This window comes from Mustelus asterias, chromosome 17 (genome assembly GCF_964213995.1).
Source record: "Mustelus asterias chromosome 17, sMusAst1.hap1.1, whole genome shotgun sequence".
Taxonomy (NCBI): Eukaryota; Metazoa; Chordata; class Chondrichthyes; order Carcharhiniformes; family Triakidae; genus Mustelus; species Mustelus asterias.
Window position 1 is genome coordinate 5,321,014 of NC_135817.1, and position 23,834 is coordinate 5,344,847.

General features: G+C 39.8%; 1 protein-coding gene across 4 annotated transcripts in view; it reads left to right on the top strand.

Moving 5' to 3' along the window:
• The window catches only part of cab39l (calcium binding protein 39-like), a 63,859-nt gene that overhangs the window by 15,847 nt on the left and 24,178 nt on the right, over positions 1–23,834 (top strand). For all 4 annotated transcript variants that reach the window (XM_078232177.1, XM_078232179.1, XM_078232178.1 and 1 more), the window contains 3 exons: positions 10,065–10,229; positions 19,060–19,178; positions 22,251–22,419. In XM_078232177.1, the coding sequence (XP_078088303.1) occupies positions 10,065–10,229; positions 19,060–19,178; positions 22,251–22,419 (453 nt within the window). The remainder of the gene's footprint in view (positions 1–10,064; positions 10,230–19,059; positions 19,179–22,250; positions 22,420–23,834) is intronic.

The window sequence follows — 23,834 nt, forward strand, 5'->3', positions numbered from 1 at the left end:
GATTACACATCAGATTGCCTTTAACCTAGGAACCAAACATTTATTTAATTTGTTGAGATAGTAGGCACTGTTTCCATGTTTCCTTTATGTATATTGATACATGCTTAAAAACTTGGTCAGTTTTTTATTACATGAAATTTGGGAGCATTTTTTTTATTTCTCGATATTTCAGAGATTGTCTTCTGAGATTTTCTGTGAAAGCAGTGGCTTTGGTCCTTGCACCTAGTCTGTTGACACACCAGTCTCAAAGTACTAAGAGTGCTAGGATGTGAATTAAATCCTTCAAGTGATCATGTATTGAGTTCCAATTCTCAGCAGGACTGTCTGGAGGAGGGACTTGCTTAAAGAGAGGATGTAGCAAAGATTGACTGAACTTGTACAGCTTTCCCAGCAGCTGGTTCAGAAGCAATATTTGAAATACAGCTTGGCATAATCCACTCAATCTGCCATTTTGCTCAAGAGAATGTGTTTGGATCAGAAAACTTTAAGTGGTGAAGAAAAGTTATTTTCGAAATGTTGGGAGATGAGGGAGAGGGAGTAACAGAAAATATTGATATATATAATCTGTTCTCATTTTGACGCTAAGGGGCACTTCCCAAGTTTCCCAGGCTTCTATCTTTTTAATTGAATTCTCCTGGACATTGGTTAGCTTTCCTTTATTTAACTACTTTTGCTGCTGGCATTTCTATGCTGATTCTATGGTATGTTTTAAGGTGGGGCTATGGCTTTTCTAGACCATTTAACTGCTGTTAAAATTAATGTACTGTCAAGAGCATAAATGAACCAAAAGAAGGATGGGTGTGGTTGGCTGCAAAGTTCCTTTCTAGAATTGCTTATCTGAGTGAATTAAATAAATTGGCAGGAGAGTTGATGGCTTTATGTTAATGACTTCTATAATTTCACAGGATAAAAAAAGGTTTTTTGCGGTCTGTCAGTATGCAAAAAATTAACTGAAATGTGAAATTTCTCATTCTTAGAATGTAGCCTTCAAGTTCTAAAACGAGCAGAATACTGTTGATTCTGGAAACAATCAGATGTGGCAGCATCTATGGAGTTAATGTTTCAGGCTGATAACCTTTCTGTCTCCAGAGATGTGAGACAGTATTGAAGGTGGGAGGGGAGCACAGGGCGGGGAAGAACATTTTAACATAGCAGTGGGTCAGGTATCAAATCGTTTAATTGCTATGTTGTGTTTCCAACAGTTTTGACAATACGTACTGAAATGAAAGGATTTGTTTGTGAATACCAGAATAAAGCAGCCCGAGAAACAATAGATTGCATAAAGCTTGCTGGTGTATTCAAGTTGAAGTTCAAAAACTGCTTTTCAAGAAAATAAATCCATGGCTTCAAATATAAAAGCAAAATACTGCAGATGCTGGAATCTGAAACAAAAACAGAAAGTCTCAGCAGTTCTGACAGCATCTGTGGAGAGAGAATAGAGCCAACATTTCGAGTCTAGATGACTCTTTGTCAGAGCTCAATAAAGCCAAGTTTCGAGACTCAAGACCCAAAACGTTGGCTCTATTCCCTCCCCACAGATGCTGTCAGACCTGCTGAGATCTTCTAGCATTTTCAGTTTTGTGCCCTTGGCTTCAAAGTTAGCTTGTAAACGGCAGGTATTATTATTGAGTGCCTGTGTGCATAATCACACTGGTTTGGCACCAAATGTGTCTTAAATTGAGTAGAAAATGGCTTGTACTAAGTCAATGTAACAATGAGATTCAGCATTCCATTAGTTGACAGAATATGAAGTGGGCCCCAAGTTGCGGCATCACTCAAATCCAAAGATTTGCACTATGGTGATCTTTTCTGATTCTTGCACTTGTAGCAATCTGCTACAGAAGAAAACATTGTGGCTATACCTACACTGCGTGGACTGCACCTGTTTACCATCATCTTTTCAAGGGCATTTAGTGATGGGCAATAAATGCTGGTCTTGCTTGTGACACTCGCATTCCAAGAACAAATAATAAAGCAGTTGGTATGTTTAATTACTAACTGGAGGGGCTAGAAAACTCTCTTGCAGCAGTGTAGAATGTTTTTCAGTGTTGTGTTAGTAAATTTACTGAATTTAAATTCTTTGTTGTTCTCAACAATTGCATTAATAAATACATATACCAGTGGTTCCCAACCTTTTTTACGTCAGGGCACACCCTGATGCTTTAAAAACATTTTGAGGCACACCTCCTATTTTCTCCAAATGAACTGCCCTCTCGCAGAAGCCTATTATCTCTAAATCTCCTAAAACATGTCAAGCCACCATTCAATGTAATTTTCATTAGTTTAAGAAACTTACAATGGAAGCTTCATCACCATTTGCATGTTAAATGAAATATTGGAGCCTGTTTCTCCTTTTTAACTTTATTGGTTTCTGTCTCTTACCTCTGTCTTCTTCCTTTATTGGGAGCTTTTTAAAAAAACTTCTCCCTGTTTTTTTCTTCTCCCTGCCTCCTTCATCTTGTGAAGGAGCCATATCATGGCTCCTTCATCTCTCCCAGGTTTTTGTGCCCTTGTTGTGTTTTTGCGCAGGTGCAAGAGGCCTTTGTCTTCAACTCCATGGTCAGCATCCCCAATTTCCAAAGCATTTGGAATCTCCTGTGCATGTATCAGCCAGGAAAGCAGCTCGAAACGTAATGTTGGTAATCTGAACTGTGCATGTGCCAGCTGGGAAAGGGCCACACATGCGCGGTTCTGATTTTTCACATTGGTTAGACCCATGCGCCTGACCAGATGTGCGGCCCATCCAAGCTGCAATTGTGTGGGAGGCCTGAGGTTCATTGGGACTTTGAGATGCTGATCACGGATCCTTACAACACGTCAGTGTGTCAGACCGGTTGGGAACCTCTGACATACTGTTCAATACTTGGTAGTCGCAGAACATGTTCTTGGACAATTCACGTTCTTTTGAAGAATGTTACATTAAAACAAAATTCAAAGTTTTCTTTAGGTATCCTTTGCTATTCCATTATAACCAATCCACCATTGTTGCATTAAGAACGATTGGGGTTCAACGCTAGACAGTAAATCTAGGGATGGAGGTTAAAATCAGCTTTTGCAGATGCCTGAAATTTTGTATGATGGATTCCTACAATGAATAATGATCCTCTGCCAACAATTTTAAAGAAATTAAGTGTTGGAATGACTTTGGTTGTGCAAGCAGTGAACTTGATTTTGTTCATGCGCTCTCTTCTCCCCCAAGCGCTGGCTCTGTCGTGCACCCGCTTCCCCCCTCCCCCACTTTTGTGGGGAGGAGTTGCTACTGTACAATATTATACTTTGAGCTGCAATGCCAAAACTTGGAGATGCTTTCCTAAATCACCACGTGAAAATTAATTATTCTGTGTCCCTTACCCTAGTTTCTGTGTGCTTTTTCCTGAATAAAGAGGGCTGCCTAGTCTGACAAGGGATTTTGTATTTGCTGAGTGCTGATAAAACTGTTTACAATGTGTATGTGGCCCAGAGCAGCATGTGACACATGCTTACCTTGCATGTGTGGAGTATGGGATTCATGAAACTGCTGTCTTTTTAACAATACTGTACAAAATATAGTTCGATCTAATCAGTGATGATGCTGCATATTGAGTTGTTGATGTCACTTGGTTATTGAAGGTCTTTTTAAACATTGGATTTTTTTTATTCAGTGTTTTTATATAGTAGCTGTTAATTTTCTCTCCCCGCCCTCATCTCATACAGGTACTGACTACTGGAATGTAATTGAAAAAGTCCTGGTAATTTGCTCAAGCACCCATTATATCTGTGGATTTGGACACAGTGATGAGATTCTCTGAATCCTGTGTCACCCTGCTGTATGTACTTCCAGCAGGTTTGTTGAGTAGAAATCATATTTGGGTCATTTTCCCCTTTCACCCTCTTTCCCCCCCTCCATAGCCTAGGTCCACTAAACCACTTCAGTTTCACAATTTGAGAATGACACACAACTTGGAAATGCAGTGAACAAGGGGGAGGATAACAGCCGACTTTGAGGAAATAGATTGGTGAAATAGACAGGGATGTCCATTTGATGAAGAGAAATGTGAAATTGCCTGGTGTTCACCTGCATAAATCTTTGACGGCAGCAGGCCAAATAGATATATTATTTTTTTTAAAAACATACAGGATGCTAGACTTTATAAATAGAGACATAGATTACAAAAACAGAGTTATGCTAAAACTTTACAAAACACTGATCAGACCTCTGGAATATTGTGTTCACCTCTGGACATAATCTTTTCGGAAGGATGTCAAAGTCTTGATGGGGGTACAGAAAAGATTTACAAGAATGGTATTGGGGTGAAGGGACTTCTGTTGTATAAAAAGGCCAGAGAGGCAGTGGTTGTTCTCCTCAAAACAGAAATAATAAAGGGAAGAATTGATAAAGGTGTTCAAAATTATGAAAAGTTTTGTTAGTGTACAAAGGGTTAAAGTGTTTCTATTGATGGCAGATAGCCAGAGGACGTAGAATTAAGGTAATTGGTAAAACAACCAGAGGCGAGGTGAGAGCGTTGTTTATATAGTGAATTATGATCTAGTATACAATGCTGAAAAAGATTTGGTAATTTTCTAAGGAAGTGCGGTACGGTAGCACAGTGGTTAGCACTGCTGCTTCACAGCTCCAGGGTCCCAGGTTCGATTCCCGGCTCGGGTCACTGTCTGTGTGGAGTTTGCACATTCTCCTCGTGTCTGCGTGGGTTTCCACCGGGTGCTCCGGTTTCCTCCCACAGTCCAAAGATGTGCGGGTTAGGTTGATTGGCCAGGTTTAAAAAATTGCCCCTTAGAGTCCTGGGATGCGTAGATTAGAGGGATTAGCGGGTAAAATATGTGGGGTGGGTGGGATTGTGGTCGGTGCAGACTCGATGGTCCGAATGGCCTCCTTCTGCACTGTAGGGTTTCTATGATTTCTATGAAGTGCACAGTTATGAGGAAAGAAACAGTGGTGTGGGAATAATTCGGTAGCTCGTTCAGTGAGTTGACACAAGAATGGCCTCCTCTGCTATGTGATTCTATGAATTGCTACCAATTAAAACTGCAGTCTGGAAGTTAAATGTGGTCAATCATAGAATCCCTACAGTGCAGAAGGAGGCCATCTTGTCCATCAAGCCTGCACTGACTCTCTGACAGAGCACCCCTTGCCCTGTCCCCACAACCCTGCGCATTTACCCTGCTAATCGCCCTGACCTACACATCTTAGGACACTAAGGGCAATTTAGCATGGCCAGTCCTCCTAACCTGCACATCTTTGGGCTGTTGGAATGTTATAGCTTATGGTGTACTTGCCTATTTAGCCATTGGGTTGGGATGGGAAACGATGCATAAGGATTGGGTGCAGTTAACAATGTCTCTCTGCAAGGGAACAACAGTAGAGCAGTGAATTCTGACAGATTGGGTGTTGTCAGCATATATTTTCAAGTTAATCCTATATTTACAGATAATGTTGGCAAAAGCTAGTAAGTACATAGATGAGGAATATTACACTATGGGCAACCTGGAGGAAACCGTGTGGGTACAAAAGGAAAAGTAATCGTAGTTGAGCTCAGCAGAAGGATTAACCCAGCCAATCTGGTGTGGTTTTGGAGACAAAATAATCAATGAACCCCTCCCACCTTGCATCAGATAAGGAAGGAGGGGCAGTAGAAGGAAATCTAAGGGTGTAATTTGTAAAGAGAAGTTTAGGATTGTCTTTATCTGATCTTGGAGACTTGGGCTAAGATGATAGTAGGGGGGAGAGCTCATAGTGTTGCAAAAGTTAATGGCAGTGATCAGAGGATGAGGGCGATTTGGTGGCCACGTGGGTATTGAAAGCTGAAGCAAAACGGCTCGAGTGGAGTGATGGAATTGGCAATGGTTTGGTGGGACCAGAAGTTGGACGTTAGAATGGTGAGAGTGAAGATGGTTGGGTGTATGCAGTTTCCTTTCCCCATAGGAAATGGTGAGAATACAGAGACTGGAGACAGGAAATTGCTGATTGAGAAGGAAGCAAGAAAGTAATTGAAGATGGTCATGTCAGTGACACCATGTAATGATCTGGTTAGGATGGTGAAATTGAGTCAGGGTGACAAAATCAGGGGGATAAGATTGGCCCTCTGAACATCTTATTAAAAATGCACCTCAAAAGTTCATGTTAACTTTTTCCGACTGGCATATGAAGGAGGAGTGATGCTAATGGGGAAAGAGTGAGGATTTGTGGGGCGAAGTCTGCAGATGAGTCATTCCATGTACAGGATGGAGGAGGACAACGGAACGGAAAGTGGATTTGAGCAGAAAATTGCCAGAGGCCTTGGGAGGGTGGTGCAGCAATGAGCCAAGACTGTGGTTTGGGCATGGAAAGTTTATCTGGGTGGGGTAGTCTCTGTAACAAGAAATAATAAAATATTAGAGATGCTGTATAAAGGGTTAGTTTTTAAAAATATTCTGTTTACCTGTCGACGAGATTTTTTTTATCAGGCATCTGCTTAATAAAGAAAGTGATTCTGGTTCAGACATAATTGGATTATGGTACCTGTGATACAGGCACTACCAATTAGCTTATTTTATAATTGATTAATTGAAGTAGAAATTTTTTTCTATATTCTTTTCAGCTGTAATGTTGCAGCAAAACAAAACTAAAGAAGGGTTGGCCAGCTTTGTCATTAACCTACGATATCTCTGTTTAGGGCGTGTCTCATCTTTTCAATGTTCCTTGCATACTCTTGTTTAAAGTAGCATGTGTGTGTATAATCACGTACTCATTCACATCTGACTGATAGAACATTGGTGCAGAATAAATGTTAGGTGTCATGGGAGGCTTACTGCTAATTAATTCCAAATGATAGCAGTAATGTTCAGCAACTTTGGGGAAGTGAGAATGAGGAGAAACATGGGTGATAATCTATATTAAACCTTCATGTTTTAAATTTTGAATATGCTCAACCAAGCAATAAAGCCCAATGCACTGCGCTCCTTGAAATGTAATCTATAGAGCTACATGGTTTCTCCTTTTAGAACAGTAGGGTGGCCACTGCCGGAACTCAAGAAAACTAACCACCCACCCCCCCCACACCGAAACTCCTGTGCACATACAAATGCAAAAATGGCCAGGTCTTTAACCAGCTTCCATTTTATCATTACACTATTAGACATTCAATCTAAAGAGGAAAAATAATTTTTGTTTTGCTTTGTGCAAAAATAGAACACTGGATTCAAACATGCAGCTCATGAAATTTTGATGGATGGAGCACAAGGAGGGATATTGCGGACTTGTAGGCAAGGTTTTCACCAAAGGGGATGTGGAGCAGCCAGTGCTGCTAATAGTTGCTCAGTGACTGGTGTCATTGAGCGGATGGCTGTTCTAAAACACCGGGATAGACGAGAGGGGTTTGCAGATACAGACAATTCCCTGATATGCCTACTTGACAATATAACTGTCATTTATTAATACAAACCTGAAAACGGCCAAGTTCAGCAAGACTCCCAATTGGTCAGTGTCCGGGTTAGATGAATATTCTAGCCCCCTTTTAAATCCTCACAAACTTGCTCGACAATCTAAATTTGAACTCCCACCTGCATTCTACCGGGTGAGACCTGGAGACCAACAATCTAATGGTTAGTACAGATGCTGTTGCTGTTGTCCACAGGTGTGAACATCTTGCACTTTCTCTGCAAGTCTCTCAAATTGGACAGCTCTTCTCTCCATAACAACCAATTTCAAAATTTGCAGGTGGTACAAAATGTAGAAGTGAGGACACAGGCGGGTGCAATGTTATACACGTTGGTAGAATATTGAAGTGATACAATATAAGCTAAAGTAGAGACACCTGAGAGTGTACGTCAACAAATTATTGAACGTTGCAGGGCAGGTTGAGAAAGTGGTTAAAAAAGCATACAAGATCTGGACTTGATCAATTTAGAGGTATTAAGTACAAAAACAAGGAAGTTAGGATGAACCTTTATAAAGCACTAGTTTGGCCACAAATGGAGTATTGCGTCAAATTCCATGTATCACACTTGAGAAAGGATGTGAAGATCTTGGGGAGGGTGGAGACAAGATTTACAGTAACGATTACTGGGAATAAAGAGCTTCAAAAGCATGAACAGAAGCAGAAGTTGGGGTTTTTTTTTTCATTGAGCAGTGTTGAGAGGAGATTTATTGGAGATGTTTAAAATCATGAGAGGTTTAGACAGAGATGGAGTTAAATTCTTTCCATTGGTGAAGAGTCAAGAACCAGAGGAGACAGATTTAAGGTGATTGGCAAAAGAACCAAATGCGATGCAAGGAATTTTTAAAAGCAGTGAGTGGTTGTACTCTGGGTTGCACTGTTTGAAAAGGTGGTGGAGGTAGATTCAATTTTGACTTTCAAAGGGGAATTGGAGAAATATAGAAAAAGAATAGCCAAGCTAAAGGAAAAGAGTGGGGGTGTGGGACTAGCTGGATTGTTCTTGCAGAGAGCTGGTATAGATTTGATGGGCAAATGGCTGTTCCCTGTGCCGTAAAACATTCCAGGCGTGGCAAGACTAGGAAAGGAGGGAAAAAAGGATGAAGTGTTTACAAGGGAATGAGCCAATGTATTTAAGTAAGGATAAATGATAGATTTCCAAGGTTTAAGCAGGGTAGGGTGTGGGCAGTGGATTTTAGGATGAATTGCCACTTTGTAAGAATGGAACGCCAACTTGGAAATCTTTAGAATACTCGAGTCCAAAGATGATGCTAGCATGGATGATGATGCTAGCAGTAGATGGGTGTTGTTCGAGATGAAGTAGGCTATCTTTGTGATGAGAAACATGTGGAGTATGAGCTCATCTTAGGAGTTGAATAACATGCATAGGTTTGGAACATTTGGCTGAAGACAGTGGTTAGAATGGGGTTGGAGGCAAGAGAATTGTGGCAAGGCTGGCTGCAGCATTGGTATTCAGCTGTAGGGAGTTGAATCTTTTCCAAGACTGGAATATCAGAGGAGCAGTCTGACTACATAGAATCAGAGGAGGTGTGGAGGAAAGGAACCTAGTATGGTCAGGCCTACCAAGCTGAACCTCCTAAAGAAATGTTTTGGAGTATGATGATGTGTTTAATCAGACAAAAGCTGCAAATAAGTTCAGGTGGGATAATGCAGCTTGAACAAGGTCACCTAGAACATGGTTTGCATCTTTATTAGTGCCATGGTAGCACAGGTATCTGATTTAGAGATTCAAATGTGGGGTTGTGGATGAAATGACAATGTTCAAAAACTTTGGAAAGGAAGTTTGGGGGTGGATGACTAATTTTCAAGATTGGATATTTTGAGGATAAGTCGTTTTAAAAGACTTTACTTGAGCAAAATGAATTATTCATGTTGTCTTAATGCTGAAAATGTAACTGGCACAAGAAATTATTGTTGTATTTTTGACCATTATTATTTGGATTTAATTGCTGTTCAAAGCACCTTTTGAGCAGATTTCATCCTGTGAACTAGTTGTTTTAGTTCCTGCAAAACAACTTACCCCACCACTGTTTTTGTAATTTGTAGAGAATTAAAGGTTTTTTTGTTAGCTTGATGCAAATATCACATGGATAGCTTATTTAAAACTATCTAAATGCATCATAATATTTTTCTGTCGTAATATTTTTCTTTGCATGCCATGTGCACAATTCCTCACATCCTTTTTAAACTGATTCTCTTATGGAATGGGGAGGATGCATGCCATGTGTAGCGACACTACACATGGATTCTTTTTGTGGCATTTGGCAAAAACGTTGAAGTGATTAGATGCTCTCTTCCGATTGAAGTGGCATCCTTTCACATTGCTTCTAAAGCATTGAGAGTAACATTGACTAAGACTTGACAGCAAAGCACTTCTCCACCTCAACTGATGAGGCTATCTCAGTTCATGATTCTCTTGGTTTATTTTCTGAAATTATTCATGCAACTGCACGTTGCAATTGGTGCATCAGCAATGAGTACTCTCCTCCAGTTTCCAATTTTAATGTTTTTTGTAAACTGATTTTTGACCCAGTTGATCTCCATTCAGATTTTACTGGCTTTACTCTTCTCCCCCAGCTGTACCTTGGAAATCAACTTAATTTATCTTTACCTTTATTCTTTCTTTAACTTTAGGCCTCCGAAGAAGTGTCAAAATGCCTGCTAACCATGAAAGAGATACTATGTGGTACCAATGATAAGGAGCCTCAGACTGAAACAGTTGCACAGTTGGCGCAAGAGCTGTACAATAGTGGATTGCTGATATCATTAATAGCACACTTGCAGCTGATAGACTTTGAGGTAAGTAACCCTGGAACAGCAGTGTATTTTGCCCCTGTGCTAGCCATGCTGTGATGAAAGAACTGTTTCAGATAGCTAAACTTTGAGAGAACAGTCTGTTCTTTTGTTTAATATTTAAGGATAAAATAATTACCGTTTTCATTGTTTTAGGCTTTTACTTGAGATGGAAGGGAAAAAGCTTTAAATTTAGATTCCTTTATGGGAGGTTTCAGTTTAAATTGCAGGGCTTGGGTTTAACCTGAGTGAGTTTTTCCACCTATTTTGTCTGAGTGTAAACTGCTCATAAGATTCCAGTTATAGTTCGCTACAATTAAGATACAAAAAATACTCTTTGAAGCAAAAGAAGAATTTTGCTGTTCTTGCAGAAGTTTGTTTCATAATTTATTATCCAACGCATACCAGCTACTTAGTTATTTCAGTTATTTCTGAAATTGATAATCCTAATCGCCGGATTATTTCTCTGGAAATTTGCAACTCTAGTATCTGTGTTATCATTTTCACATTGTTCATTGTACTGATTACCTCCTTGACTGGACCGTTTGATCATCTTGACCTGCCACAGGATTGTGCCCTCAAATGGAAAGATAAAAGAAAACGTGATGGGCAGCAAGGGATGTTTTGGATGTGTTTGGGGAACCTTCTTGCTTACATTGTCAAATCATCCCATTTTATAGATCTCCATTGTAGACTATAGAGCTTGTTGGTTAAGTAGTGTTTTGGTTTTTCAAGTAACTTGAACGTATCTTGGGAGATGCAGTGGCGCAGTGGTATTGTCACAGACTAGTAATCCAGAGACCCAGATTAATCCTCTTGGAACCCGTGTTACTATCCCACCATGGCAGATGGTAGAATTTAAACTGAATAAAACATCTGGCAGGAAAAGTCTAATGATGACCATGAAACCATTGTCGATTGTTATAAAAACCCAATTGGTTCATTAATGCCCTACAGGGAAGGTGGCTTTCGATCCACAGCAATGTGGTTGATTCTTTTTGCCTTCTGAAATGGCCTAGCAAGCCACTCAGTTGCATTGATCTGTTACAAAGAAAGTACGAAAGAATAAAACCAGACAGACCACCGGGCATCGACCTAGAAATGACAACAGCAAACCCAGCTCTTGAGCCAAGTTCCGCACACATGAGGACGGCCTCAACCGGGATCTTGGGTTCATGTCACACTATCTGTAACCCCCACGACTTGCCTGGACTTGCAAAATCTCACTAACTGTCCTGGCTGGAGACAATACAAATCTCTTTTACCTGTGCTTAACCCTCTCTCCACTCGCATTGTCTGTACCTTTAAGACTTGATTACCTGCAAAGACTTGCATTCCAACCATTATCTTGTAAATTGAGTTTGTGTCTATATATGCCCTGTTTGTGAACACAACTCCCACTCACCTGATGAAGGGGCAGTGCTCTGAAAGCTTGTGGCTTGTGCCACCAAATAAACTTGTTGGATTTTAACCTGGTGTTGTGAGACTTCGTACTATGTCCTGTCTAACCAGCAGGAGAGACACAGCAGAGGTGGTGGAATTGTAGTCGGGAGGGAGTTGCCCTGTGAATCTTCATCGACCCCTGTGAAGTCTAATGACATCAGGTCAAACATAGGCAAGAAAACCTCCTGCAGACAACCACATACTGTCCCCCTTCAGCTGATGAATCCATACTCCATGTTGAACACCATTAGGAGGAAGCACTGAGGGTGGCACTCTGGGTGGGTGACTTGAATGTCCATCACCAAGAGTGGCTTGGTAGTACCACCACAGACCTAACTGGCAATTAAGGATGGGTAATAAATGCTGGCCTAGCCAGTGATACCCACATCCCATGAAATGAATTTAGATAAAGACCTTTGAAGATAAGTCCAAGATTGTTCTCAACTCCAGTTTGCTTCAAGTTGTGAATCCAGCCCCCTGGACATAAGCTACAGTCAGGTCTCGGGGCCTTTGCAAACAGAAAAAAAGGATGGATCTTCAAGTGTCCAGGTGAAGGGAAGAGGATTTCTAATGTAAAGTTAAGAATGTTTCTTTTAAAAAGGGAGAAATTCACATTTTTATTCCAGTTGGCGAATAGACCTTTTTCAGTTTGTTACTCCTATGTTATAGCATTGCTCTAACTCCATCTAGAGAAATCCTCAACTGTGTTAATGTGTCTTTTCCATTTCTTGATCTAACTGTTAATCGTATATCAACTGTTTAATTGTATGCAGGAGGGGAATTAATTAGGGTTTCATTGAGCACCTATGATAAGATACTTATTGAAACTGTAGTGGGGTTAAGTTAGGAAGTGTATACTTGTAATGTTTCACTGTAAATAATTGTAAGACTTGAGTAAAGATTGCCTTCGGTACTAAATTTCACCCGCTGGTGACCTGGATGCACATTCCTTTACTTGTAAAATTAATATGAGATTCATAAGAGGTCCAGAAACATTTAAACACATTAACTCAGGAACATAAACAGGAATAATATTGATTGTTTGAGTATCTGTCTTAAGTTGATCATTCTAGCAGAGCATTGGAGTTGAGTGAGCTAGACAAGAACTGTCAGGTAATGTGCAGACTAACTGATGAATCAGATTTAACAAATGCATGTCGGTGAAATTCGTGATGTGTGAGAGAGAGCTTGTTGGCAGAAACAGGAAATGCAGTATCTGCAATCATAGAACCCTACAGTGCGGAAAGAGGCCAGTCGGCCCATCGAGTCTGCACCGACCACAATCCCACCCAGGCCCTACTCCCATATCCCTACATATTTTACCCGTTGATCTACGCATCTCCGGACACTAAGGAGCAATTTTTTAGCATGGCCAATCAACCTAACCCGCACATCTTTGGACTGTGGGAGGAAACCGGAGCACCCGGTGGAAACCCACGCAGACACGAGGAGAATGTGCAAACTCCACACAGACAGTGACCCGAGCCGGGAATCGAATCCAGGTCCCTGGAGCTGTGAAGCAGCAGTGCTAACCACTGTGCTACCGTGCCGCTACCGCAATAGAATGCATGTTACGATGTTACCAGCCAGATTGTAGCACAGGGCAAACTGTTGTTGGCTTCAATTAACTTAATAAAAATAAATACTGACAAACCAGTACTTTAATATGGGAAATATAAAACTTCCATTGAACAGAAAATATTTCCTATCATATGATGATGGAGGGGAATATTTTCTTCCCTCGTCCTTTTTTAATATCCATAGCAAAGTAACATTTTATCTGAGTTAATTTTAACAGTGTCATGAAAACTACTTGCTAACTAACATGTGACTGACCTTTCGTATTTAAGCCCAGTTAATTATAGCAAGATCTATTCTATTACATCTATAGCTTTTTACTCTTACAAAGCTTAATGACCATAATGCAGATACCAGATCTCCCATTGTACTGCTCAGTGTGAGTTGCATTGTTCCCTGTTTTGTACCATGTAAAGCAGAGTGCATCCTTCTGCTGCATTTTTGTCTGTAGAACTGTCAACGTTTCAGTGCAAAAGTTTAATTGTGTTAATTAAGATTATCTTGAGGTCACTTATAGGCTGAAACTTCTTGGAAGTTTCTACTGTGGAAGAGAGAAAGCAAACATTCCCTTTATTAAAACATTTTTCTACCTGCATACACCAAAAGTTTATCAAACTTGCAGTTTAGGACCTTGTGGGATCCATAAGGCACCGGACTGTGGCGACTAGGGGAATTTCACAGTAACTTCATTGCAGTGTTAATGTAAGCCTTACTTGTGACTAATAATTTAACTTTACTTTAACTTTACTTAGTAAACGAGTGGCACCAAATGTGGGAAAAATGCTTCTTGCTTTTCAGAACAGGAAGTTCCAGGAGCAATGTTATAAAACCTAGCAAAAAGCCAATTCATGCTTAACCCGATGGAAATGAGAGGTGATAGAAAGAATAGACCAGAGTGATGTATTGGATGTCATTCTTAGATTTTTGGAAGGTTTTCAAAAAAAGTAACATGGTAGGTTCAGGTGAAATCGGGGAAAATAACAGAAAAGAGCAAATTGGCAAAATAAAAATGTAGAAAGCAGGGTTGAAAGGGGCTATTCAGATTGGAAGAAGGTAGAAAGCGATGATCAGTGCAAGGATCATTATTTTTAATAAATTGCATTAATGATTTGGACTTGGAAACGAAACTCTATTTGGGAGCAGGATGCAACTAAAACAATGCAGAAGGTATTAGAAAAGTTGCAGACTTAAGTGGAAAGTGAAGTTTTAAAGGGATAAGTGTGTGAAGAAATTGCACTTCGATATGAAAAAGTAGAAATCTCACCTCCACCTTAAAAATAGATGGAATGGGGCAGAAGATCAAAGGGATCTAGAGAAGACGGTGAACAAAACATTAAAAGCAGCATTAGGGGTAACAGAACTAATTAATTCAAGCTGTACTTTGAGCATTGCACCGTTCTAGTTTCCATACTATTAAAAGGACACGGTGCAAAAAAAATTACAAAAATGGTACCAGAACTGAGAGGTTGTGCAGGACATTTGAGTTGCTGGGTTTCCTGCTCCACCACCTGAATCAAGGAACATGTCTGTGCTGTCCCACAACCATTTAACATTCAACAAATATTAATTGATTGAGGGCGAGACTTGGCCCCTATATGAGGAAGAAGTCCCACCTTCGAGTCTTGCCAACCAATCCGATTGGCCAGGATTTATTTTTGCAGTATGGACTAAGACACTCAAATTGTTGCTCTGGGTAGCCTGAACCTAGTAAGAAGTCTCACAACACCAGGTTAAAGTCCAACAGGTTTATTTGGTAGCAAAATCCACTAGCTTTCGGAGCGCTGCTCCTTCGTCAGGTAAGTGGGAGTTCTGTTCACAAATAGGGCATATAAAGACACAAACTCAATTTACAAAATAATGGTTGGAATGCGAGTCTTTACAGGTAATCAAGCCTTACAGGTACAGACAATGTGAGTGGAGAGAGGGTTAAGCACAGGTCCATAGACTGAACCTCCCAGGATTATTCATAGAATTCAGAGACAGCATTGATTTTGATGACTGCGTGCTGGTAGAAGCAAATGTTGGAACTTAACTGGTCCCTAGTGATTCCTTGTAAATAGGATCTCTTGTAAGTGGTGGATCAGATTTGGCACAGGTCCATTACAAGCTATTATTTGTCAGCTTGGCTCATGAGAGGAATGGTTTTCTTATGCAATAGTTGCTTGCTTTAGTTGTAGTTGTTGATTGGCATCATGGAAAGATTTTGGTATTAGGTAAGAATTTAGTGATGCTGTATCCCAGAAGTCCACACTTATTCATTGTCATTCTTACTCGAAGATTATGGTAGCAGCTTCTCACCCGCGCCTTTTTGGAAAATTTAGTTGAATACCTCAAGATATAGAAACTTCTGAAATGCATCATATGTACCTGGGATTTTAATCTTGATGTTCTCAAGTTAATGAGCAGTGAACCCAAAGTGTTAAGATTGTGATGCAACCTGCTTTTTTCACATTCAGTTAGTCAGCTTTGTGCTGATGTAGTGAGTCCACCATATATTTCACAGTTAATAGAGCTTCCAAGATGACAATGAAAGTTGAGGCAAATAGTTCAGTGCAGACAACTGTGCGGTCTAAACTTTTTGCAGCACTGCATATTTACTTTCTCTTTAAAATGGCTTAACTTGTTGGTTTTCATTGATTGTACAGGAGTGTGTGCATGTTTGGAATTGAGTATGTTTGTCATTTTACTCAGTTGACTTGAACTGTTTTATTTGATAATGGGTTAAAATTAAATTATTAAGCAATATATTTAAATGGTTAGTATGTTGAATGTCTTAGCAGATCATGAACAAGAAGTTTAGGCTTATTGCACTTTATTGTATAATATCAGCCAGGTATTGTCATTTTCTCCCATGTTGTATATAAAGGCCCTTGTATGCTTATCACAAATATATTATCTTGATTTGACAACTAAGCAAATGGATAGTGCTAAGGTATGTCAAAATGAGATCATAATTTAGTATTACTATCCTGGTGAAATAATAAATGAGAGAGAAACTTGTATTACTTTATCATGCATGCTTTTCATTTCATACTTTCATCTGGAAAACCCTCATTCCTGTTACTATTTGATTCTGTCTCCTGAGTTGAAAATTCCAGCATCTGTTTTTTTTTTCTTCCCTGTTGCATCGGAGAGGTCTCAATTGGGAAAAAAAAGAAGCAGAGGCCTGATAGCAAAAAGATACAAGCCAGGTTAAAGTAGATAAAAATGAAATGTTGCATTTGGGAGCAAGCAACACCATTTAATATGCACACAGTGAAAATATCCACTGGCCAAGGAGGAAAAGGATGATGATCTGATCATTCATGTGTTTTCCAGCCATATCCATCAACAGGATTAATAATACAGAGCAGGAGTTCTTGGGTTTATAACTCAGTTGGTCACTCCTCTCACCATGGATATTGCATGCAATTTTGAACCCGTACATTGCCTTCAGAAGAATACTGACTGGTGGAAAAGGCTCAGAAACGAACAAGAAGGATGTAAAATATTGGACATATAAAAGGATTTGTGGCAAAAGCCATCAATGGTCTGTCAATTCAATCCCTGAAATAAAATAGCTCTATAAATGCCTGGGAGCAAAATTGGTGATTTTATTAACATGTAGATTGAGATGATTGAATGCTTAATGGAATGGCACGACTGTTGCTCTGAAGAGGGAGGACTAGGTTTTGCATCTAGAAAGTTGCAGTCACTGATGAAGAGTAAAATCTGAGAATGGGCTAATGATTTTGATGTCCTGGGATGAGATGACTGGCCTCTAACAACCATAGGCATCTTCTTTTGTGCTAGGTATAACTCAAACTCATTGGCAACATGGCACAGTGGTTAGCACTGCTGCCTCACTGCCAGGGACCTGGGTTCAATTCCAACCTTGGGTGACCAGTGTCTGCATGGGTTTCCATCAGGTGCTCCAGTTTCTTCCCACAGTCCAAAGATGTGCAGGTTAGGTGCACTGGTCATGCTAAATTGCACCTTTTTGTCCGAAGATGTGTAGGTTAGGGGGATTCGCAGGGTAAATGTGTGGTGTTACAGGGATAGGATGGACCCTGGCAGAAGCCAAATTGAGCATGGTTATTGAATTAAGTTCTGCTTGATAGCACTGTCAATGATGCCTTCCATCTCTGCTAATAATTGAGAGTAGACTGATGAGATGATAATTGGCTGGATTGGATTTATCCTGCTTTTTGTGTACAAGCCATGCCTTGACAATTTTCTGAATTGTCGGACAGATGCCAGTGTTGTAGCTGTACTGGAACAGTTTGACTCAGGACATAGCTAGCTTTGGAGCACAATTCCTCAGGACTATCACCAGGTCTTGTCGGAAACATAACCTTTGCTGTATCCAGTGCCTTTATCCACTTGATACAACATGGAGTGAATCAAATTGGTTGAAAACTGGCATTCCTGAATAAGGAACTTCAGGAGGAGGCTAAGATGAATCATTTGCTCAGCATTTCTGACTGAAGATGGTTGCAAGGCTTCAGCCTTGTCTTTGTACTTATGTGCTGGACTGTGACACCATTGAGGATGGGGATCATTTTGCTTAATTGCCCACCACCATTCTTGATGTGGATGTGGTAGGGCTTTGATCTAATACGTTGGTTGTGAGATCACTTGGCTCTGTCTATAGCATTCTGCTTCAGAATCCATTCTGCATTCTGTTTAGCATGCATGTACTCCTGCGCTGCAGCTTCACCAGATTGACACCTCAATTTCAGGTATTTATTCATATTTTATTGATGAGGGAGTAGCAACAAATTATTCCGCTAAAGAAGTGGAATATATATGGTGTCTAAACTACTCTCAAGGAGCAATTAGACCATTTAATATCGCAATTCTATTTGCAACCATGACTTAACATTAGTATCTCGCATCAATTCCATAACCAAGAATAAAAGTTGTATTAGCTTAACATAACTAACTTTCAATTCCATCACTCCGGAAATGATCCTGTGCCTGGTTTGTTTAGTTTTTGTTTAAAGTGGCCTATTAAACCTGCCTCACTACTTCCACTGATTTGTCTATCTGTGCTCCAAGATCCCTCTGTTCATCTATCCCAGTTAGGCACTTATTCCAAAGATCACCTCTGTATTCCTCTGACACTTATTGAAGAATTGGTGAGAGAACAGAAGAGAAAAAGCCAATGAAATCAGGAGGAGCATGAACAAATAGCTTATTTTATATTAACCACTGTGCTACTACACCCCCCCCCCCCCCACACACACACACACATTACTAAGCGAGCATTTAATCAGAATGAGCTAAATGATCGCCCACCACCAGCACCCCACAACCTCATTCAGTGCTTTATGTTCTCAGCTATATAAGGCATTAGCTGCAGTGCCAAATCTGACTCAAAGCTCTGCAAGGGGCAATATCATTGTAGTTTCCCTCTTTAAGTAACATACACATTCAATGAGCAAGACCAGATCCCAGCTAATAATATGCACTATTATTTTGAATGCTTTTTAGATAGACATCCTTCCACGTGAATTTGAAGATGTACTCTTTGGAATTAATGTTGCTTAGACTTTTAGTTTTGCTTTATTATGCTTATTGATTGCTTTAACAGAAGCAAAAACCCATCTGTGGGCAAAATTGACTTGGCAATTTTGAAGGTTTAATGTTTTTAAGCTTGGTTCGCCAGTATTGTCAAGCAGCTAGATATTTAATGTTGAGTAGTATATTGGTTATTTTGAGATATTGTATTGTCTGCTCTAATGGCTACATTTTCACGCTTTTAATTGTTTTAAAAATAGTACTGTGCAAATGTCAGACTTTTGACTTTGTTGTTATATATCTTGTGAAATAGGGGAAGAAGGATGTTACCCAGATCTTCAACAACATTTTGCGGAGACAGATTGGTACTCGTACTCCAACTGTGGAATATATATGTTCCCATGAGCAAATCTTGTTTATGCTGTTGAAGGGGTATGTATTATCCAATAGTTTTGTAAAAGGATTTAACATAATATAAATGCTGAGTGCATATGTTTCAAAGTTACAATGGAAATATAATGTGGTGTGGATGTCTGTAAGCTGAGAGGAAGGTTGTCAATAAAACCAAAACTTGTCAATAAGATCGAAAACTAATATTTCACTTCAATACTTTGGATAGTATTTTACAACAGAAACCTGCTGTAAAGAGGCCCTTGTTTAGAAAATTGTGTGTCAAGTAGTCTCAATTCACAGTGAGCTTTTGAAAGATGGTGTGAATCTGTGACCAGATAGGTACTGATGATAAAGCAGGTCTTGTGTTAGTATCCTTTGTTTTGCATTCTATCACACTGTTGCTTGATTCAAATCATACGGATGACCCTTTTTTTCTTAAACAAAAGAATCTTTGAATGAAAATTCATATTGTGACATCTTTAACAGCCATGTATAATTGAATTTAAGCCCATAATCCACCCAATTCCATAATGATAAAACACAAACTACTGCTCACAGTTTAAGGCACAATTTTTGTACTGCTGCTTTGTACCACACAAGCATGGCACATACTTTATATATTTTGATTATAGACCCAGAGATGCAGCCCCATCACGTATATGGGCATTTAGATGTCGACAGAGTTTTCCCGGTGTTAGAACATAGAACATTACAGCGCAGTACAGGCCCTTCGGCCCTCGATGTTGCGCCGACCAGTGAAACCAATCTAAAGCCCCTCTAATCTACACTATTCCAATATCATCCATATGTTTATCCAATAACCATTTGAATGCTCTTAATGTTGACGAGTCCACTACTGCTGCAGGCAGGGCATTCCACGCCCTTACTACTCTCTGAGTAAAGAACCTACCTCTAACATCTGTCCTATATCTCTCACCCCTCAATTTAAAGCTATGTCCCCTCGTGTTAGCCATCACCATCAGAGGAAAAAGGCTCTCACTATCCACCCTATCTAATCCTCTGATCATCTTCTATGCCTCTATTAAGTCACCTCTTAACCTTCTCTCTAACGAAAACAACCTCAGGTTCCTCAGCCTTTCCTCACACGATCTTCCCACCATACCAGGCAACATTCTGGTAAATCTCCTTCACTTCTCATGTTAACATAAGTCTCCTTCTTCCTCTTCACAAGAGATTCAACCTCCTTAGTAAACCACGGTTCCCTCACACGTCTGCTTCCTCCCTGCTTGACAGGTACATATTTATCAAGGACGCGTAGTAGCTGTTCCTTGAACAAGTTCCACATTACAATTGTGCCCATCCCCTGCAGTTTCCTTCCCCAACCTATGCCACCTAAATCTCACCTAATCGCATCATAATTTCCTTTCCCCCAGCTATAACTCTTGCCCTTTGGTATATACCTATCCTTTTCCATTGCTAAGGTAAACGTAATCGAATTGTGGTCACTGTCAAAGTGCTCACTTACCTCCAAATCGAGTGTACCCAAGAAAATTTAAAATCACATAGAGGGAGTCTTCACCCTCCATCTCTCCATTTCCCACTCTTGAGTGTCTCAGTTCCGTTACTCAAAATGAAAAATGACTGACTCTGCCTGAAAGAGAGAGCTTTAGAATAAGTGATAAGACATGAGCAATGCTCACCCACTGTGGAGGGTTTAACAGGGCTCTTCTATGATGTGGACTGATCATTTTCACTTTTAGTTTAGGATTGAAATGACATTGCAATGGAAACTACCCTGCGCCAATAATGCAGAAGATAAAGGTAGCTGGAGTTTCAACAGGATGTGACTGAAATCTTTCACTTTTATCATTTATATATAAGCAATAAGGGTGGGAATTTTACAGGGCATAAGGTGGGAGTGAAGGGGTTGTGTTGGGAGAAGACTGAAGCTGGCACGGTTGCCAGAAATTATTTAATTACAGGTAATCCTGTTTTGATGCGGTGTGTACATCTATTTGAATTGCCCAAAATAGTCAGCCTGCTTAATGCACTTAAGGTGTTGTTTTGTAATTGTGCTTATGGCAGTGACTACTGGTTAGTGCCATTTACTTGACATAGTTGGCTGTCTGTGAGAAGTGGCAAAGGTGCAAGTTTTGGGATTGTGATGCAAATTTATCAGATAATCTTAGGTCAGCATTTTGACCAGAGTTAAATTCTTTGGTTTATATTTCTAAGTGAACAAGCATCTTTCCTTCTGTCATTTATTTGATAGTAAGCTTCAGCATAAACCTAGAACTCTTTATTTCACATGCATTATCCTCAAAAGTAATTTGGGGCTATGGGTCATGACCTAAATGAGACAGGTTTCTGGCTTTCGAAGATAGAGAGAGATAACTGATTATGAAGTTGTTTTAAGCTGGAAACTCCAGTGCGGGGGGGCAAGATGGCTGAAGGCTGTAGCCATATATGGTGGTGCAAAACCAGAGACTGCAGGATGAGCCAGAGTTGTAGGCTGTAGGATTTTCACAGACAAGTTTTCAGATCAATAGATGAACAAGAGCTTGTGAAGGTTGAGGAACATGGAGTTGGTTATTTGTAGGATGGTATATATGATGAATAGTATGCATGCCATGGCTTTCCAGTTGATCTGGATTCTACAGTGAAACTGAAGAAGATTGGCTGCTGAATGTACCCACTTAGCAAGTCCTTTTAAATACGCAAAATATAAGTGGAATGACCGTAGCATCTTAGACGTTTGGGTTTATCTTTGCTTGTAATCTGGTGTATTAGAATATTGTAGAAATCCTTCTTGATTAAGTAATGAGATCAGGGATAGGCTTTTTAAACTACCAACAATTTAAAATAAAATTGATATTTATCTGACCTGATTCCCACCACCTAATTCAAGTGTGTGTGTGTGTGTGTGTGTGTGTGTGTCTTTCTGTCTCTCCACCTCTTAATTTTCTGCTCTCTCAAAGTTGAAAAGGACGGGATACAGAGCACTGTGTGTCAGTGAAACGTTAATGGATTTCCGAGTCTGGTGTTTTTAAATATTTAAAGTTTGTGCTTTAGTCTGTGATGCTGACGATAACAGACTTTGATGTTTGCACTCTGAGTGTCTTCCAAAGTATTTACTTTTCTCTTGTTCAGGTATGAAACGACAGAGATTGCCTTGAACTGTGGAATCATGCTGAGGGAATGCATCAGACATGAGCCACTTGCCAAAATAATCCTTTATTCAGAACATTTTAGAGATTTCTTCAAGTATGTGGAAATGTCAACATTTGACATTGCTTCAGATGCCTTTGCTACATTTAAGGTAAATTGTTTCACTTAACAGCTTCATTAATTTTGCCATATTTAAGTCTACATTCTTTTGTAGTGCAGGTATGCTAACTGTTGCATTGTTGGAGTTTTACATGCTTTAGTGACCTTGCTGTTGCTCCTACTTGCACAGGATTATGAATTCCCATTTATGTTGGTAGATCCTCGCCATGCCTTCTGGCACAGTTGAAATAAATTTTGTTGTCGTCATTTTGTAACCCTTTTAGAATGGAAGCATCTATTTGAATTTGTGCATCTCTGAAATGCTCATTTACTGAGTTGTCATTTAAAAAATCTTTCATAAAGTCTTTTATTTGAACCAATGCTATCCATGTGGCGAAGTCTTCCCATAATGCTGTTAGCTACTCCGAGCTGTTCAGTTTTATTCTTTGTAGTGATTTGATACAACAAAGCAGTTTGTTAGGCTACTTCGACAGGTAGTTAAGAGTCAACCACATGAATATAGGCCAGACCAGTACAGGCAGGACATATCAGAAAACAGCAGGATTTCTTCTTTAAAAGACAAAGTGAACCATTTGGATTTTTGCAACACTCCAAGCAGTTTCATGGTCACTTTTTACTGATGCCAGTTTTTTAATTTTCAGATTTTTTAAGCTGAGTTCAAATTCTCAAACCTTGGTGAGGTTTGAGAGTTAATTCTTGGAATTATAATTTATCATGAACAATTTTCTGACCTGAAAATTAATGCCTGTTCACTCTGGGCGTTAGATTTCTAAACCATCTCTATGGCCTCTTTCACAGATCCATGCTAATCACAGATGATGCCTTCTCTGACGACCTTGTATCATATCCTTCCACCACATTCTCCTCCTAACCACAGTTCCTACTGTGTCTGGCCTTGGAATAAAACCTCTTCCAACTCACAACTGCACTCAGAATCCCAACTGTCTAGCCTTTGATTCTTCCTTCATCACTACATTTCTGCAGCAGCTGATCTGTTCAATCACACCCTCACCTGCTCCTTTGAATCCTTAGTACCCTTTTAAACCATTACTCCTTATCCTGGCTCTTTCCTTTTGTGTGGCCTTCATCTTCTCTCAGCTTTTGTCTTCAAGAAATGTGACATGAATGGACTTGGTGAACAAACTGGTTTTGCCATTCACTGCTTGATCCAGGTGGGCCAGTTTTTGGTCCTGCTTTTGTCTGCCAAAACTGCCCACTGTTCTGGGACCATCTTGGAAGATAACCCCTGATCACCTTTCTCTACTTCAAGCCCACAAATCCAGAATTCCACTCTGTTTCCAAAGTGAGGTTTTGCCTGCTGTAAAAAAAAATTTAAGTGGCTTTCTGTCTATTTTTTTAACATTTCTGTGAAACACTTTGCTTAATGTTTTGCTACATTAGAATCTCTTTTATATAAATGCAAGTTGTAGTAGATGCATACTTAAA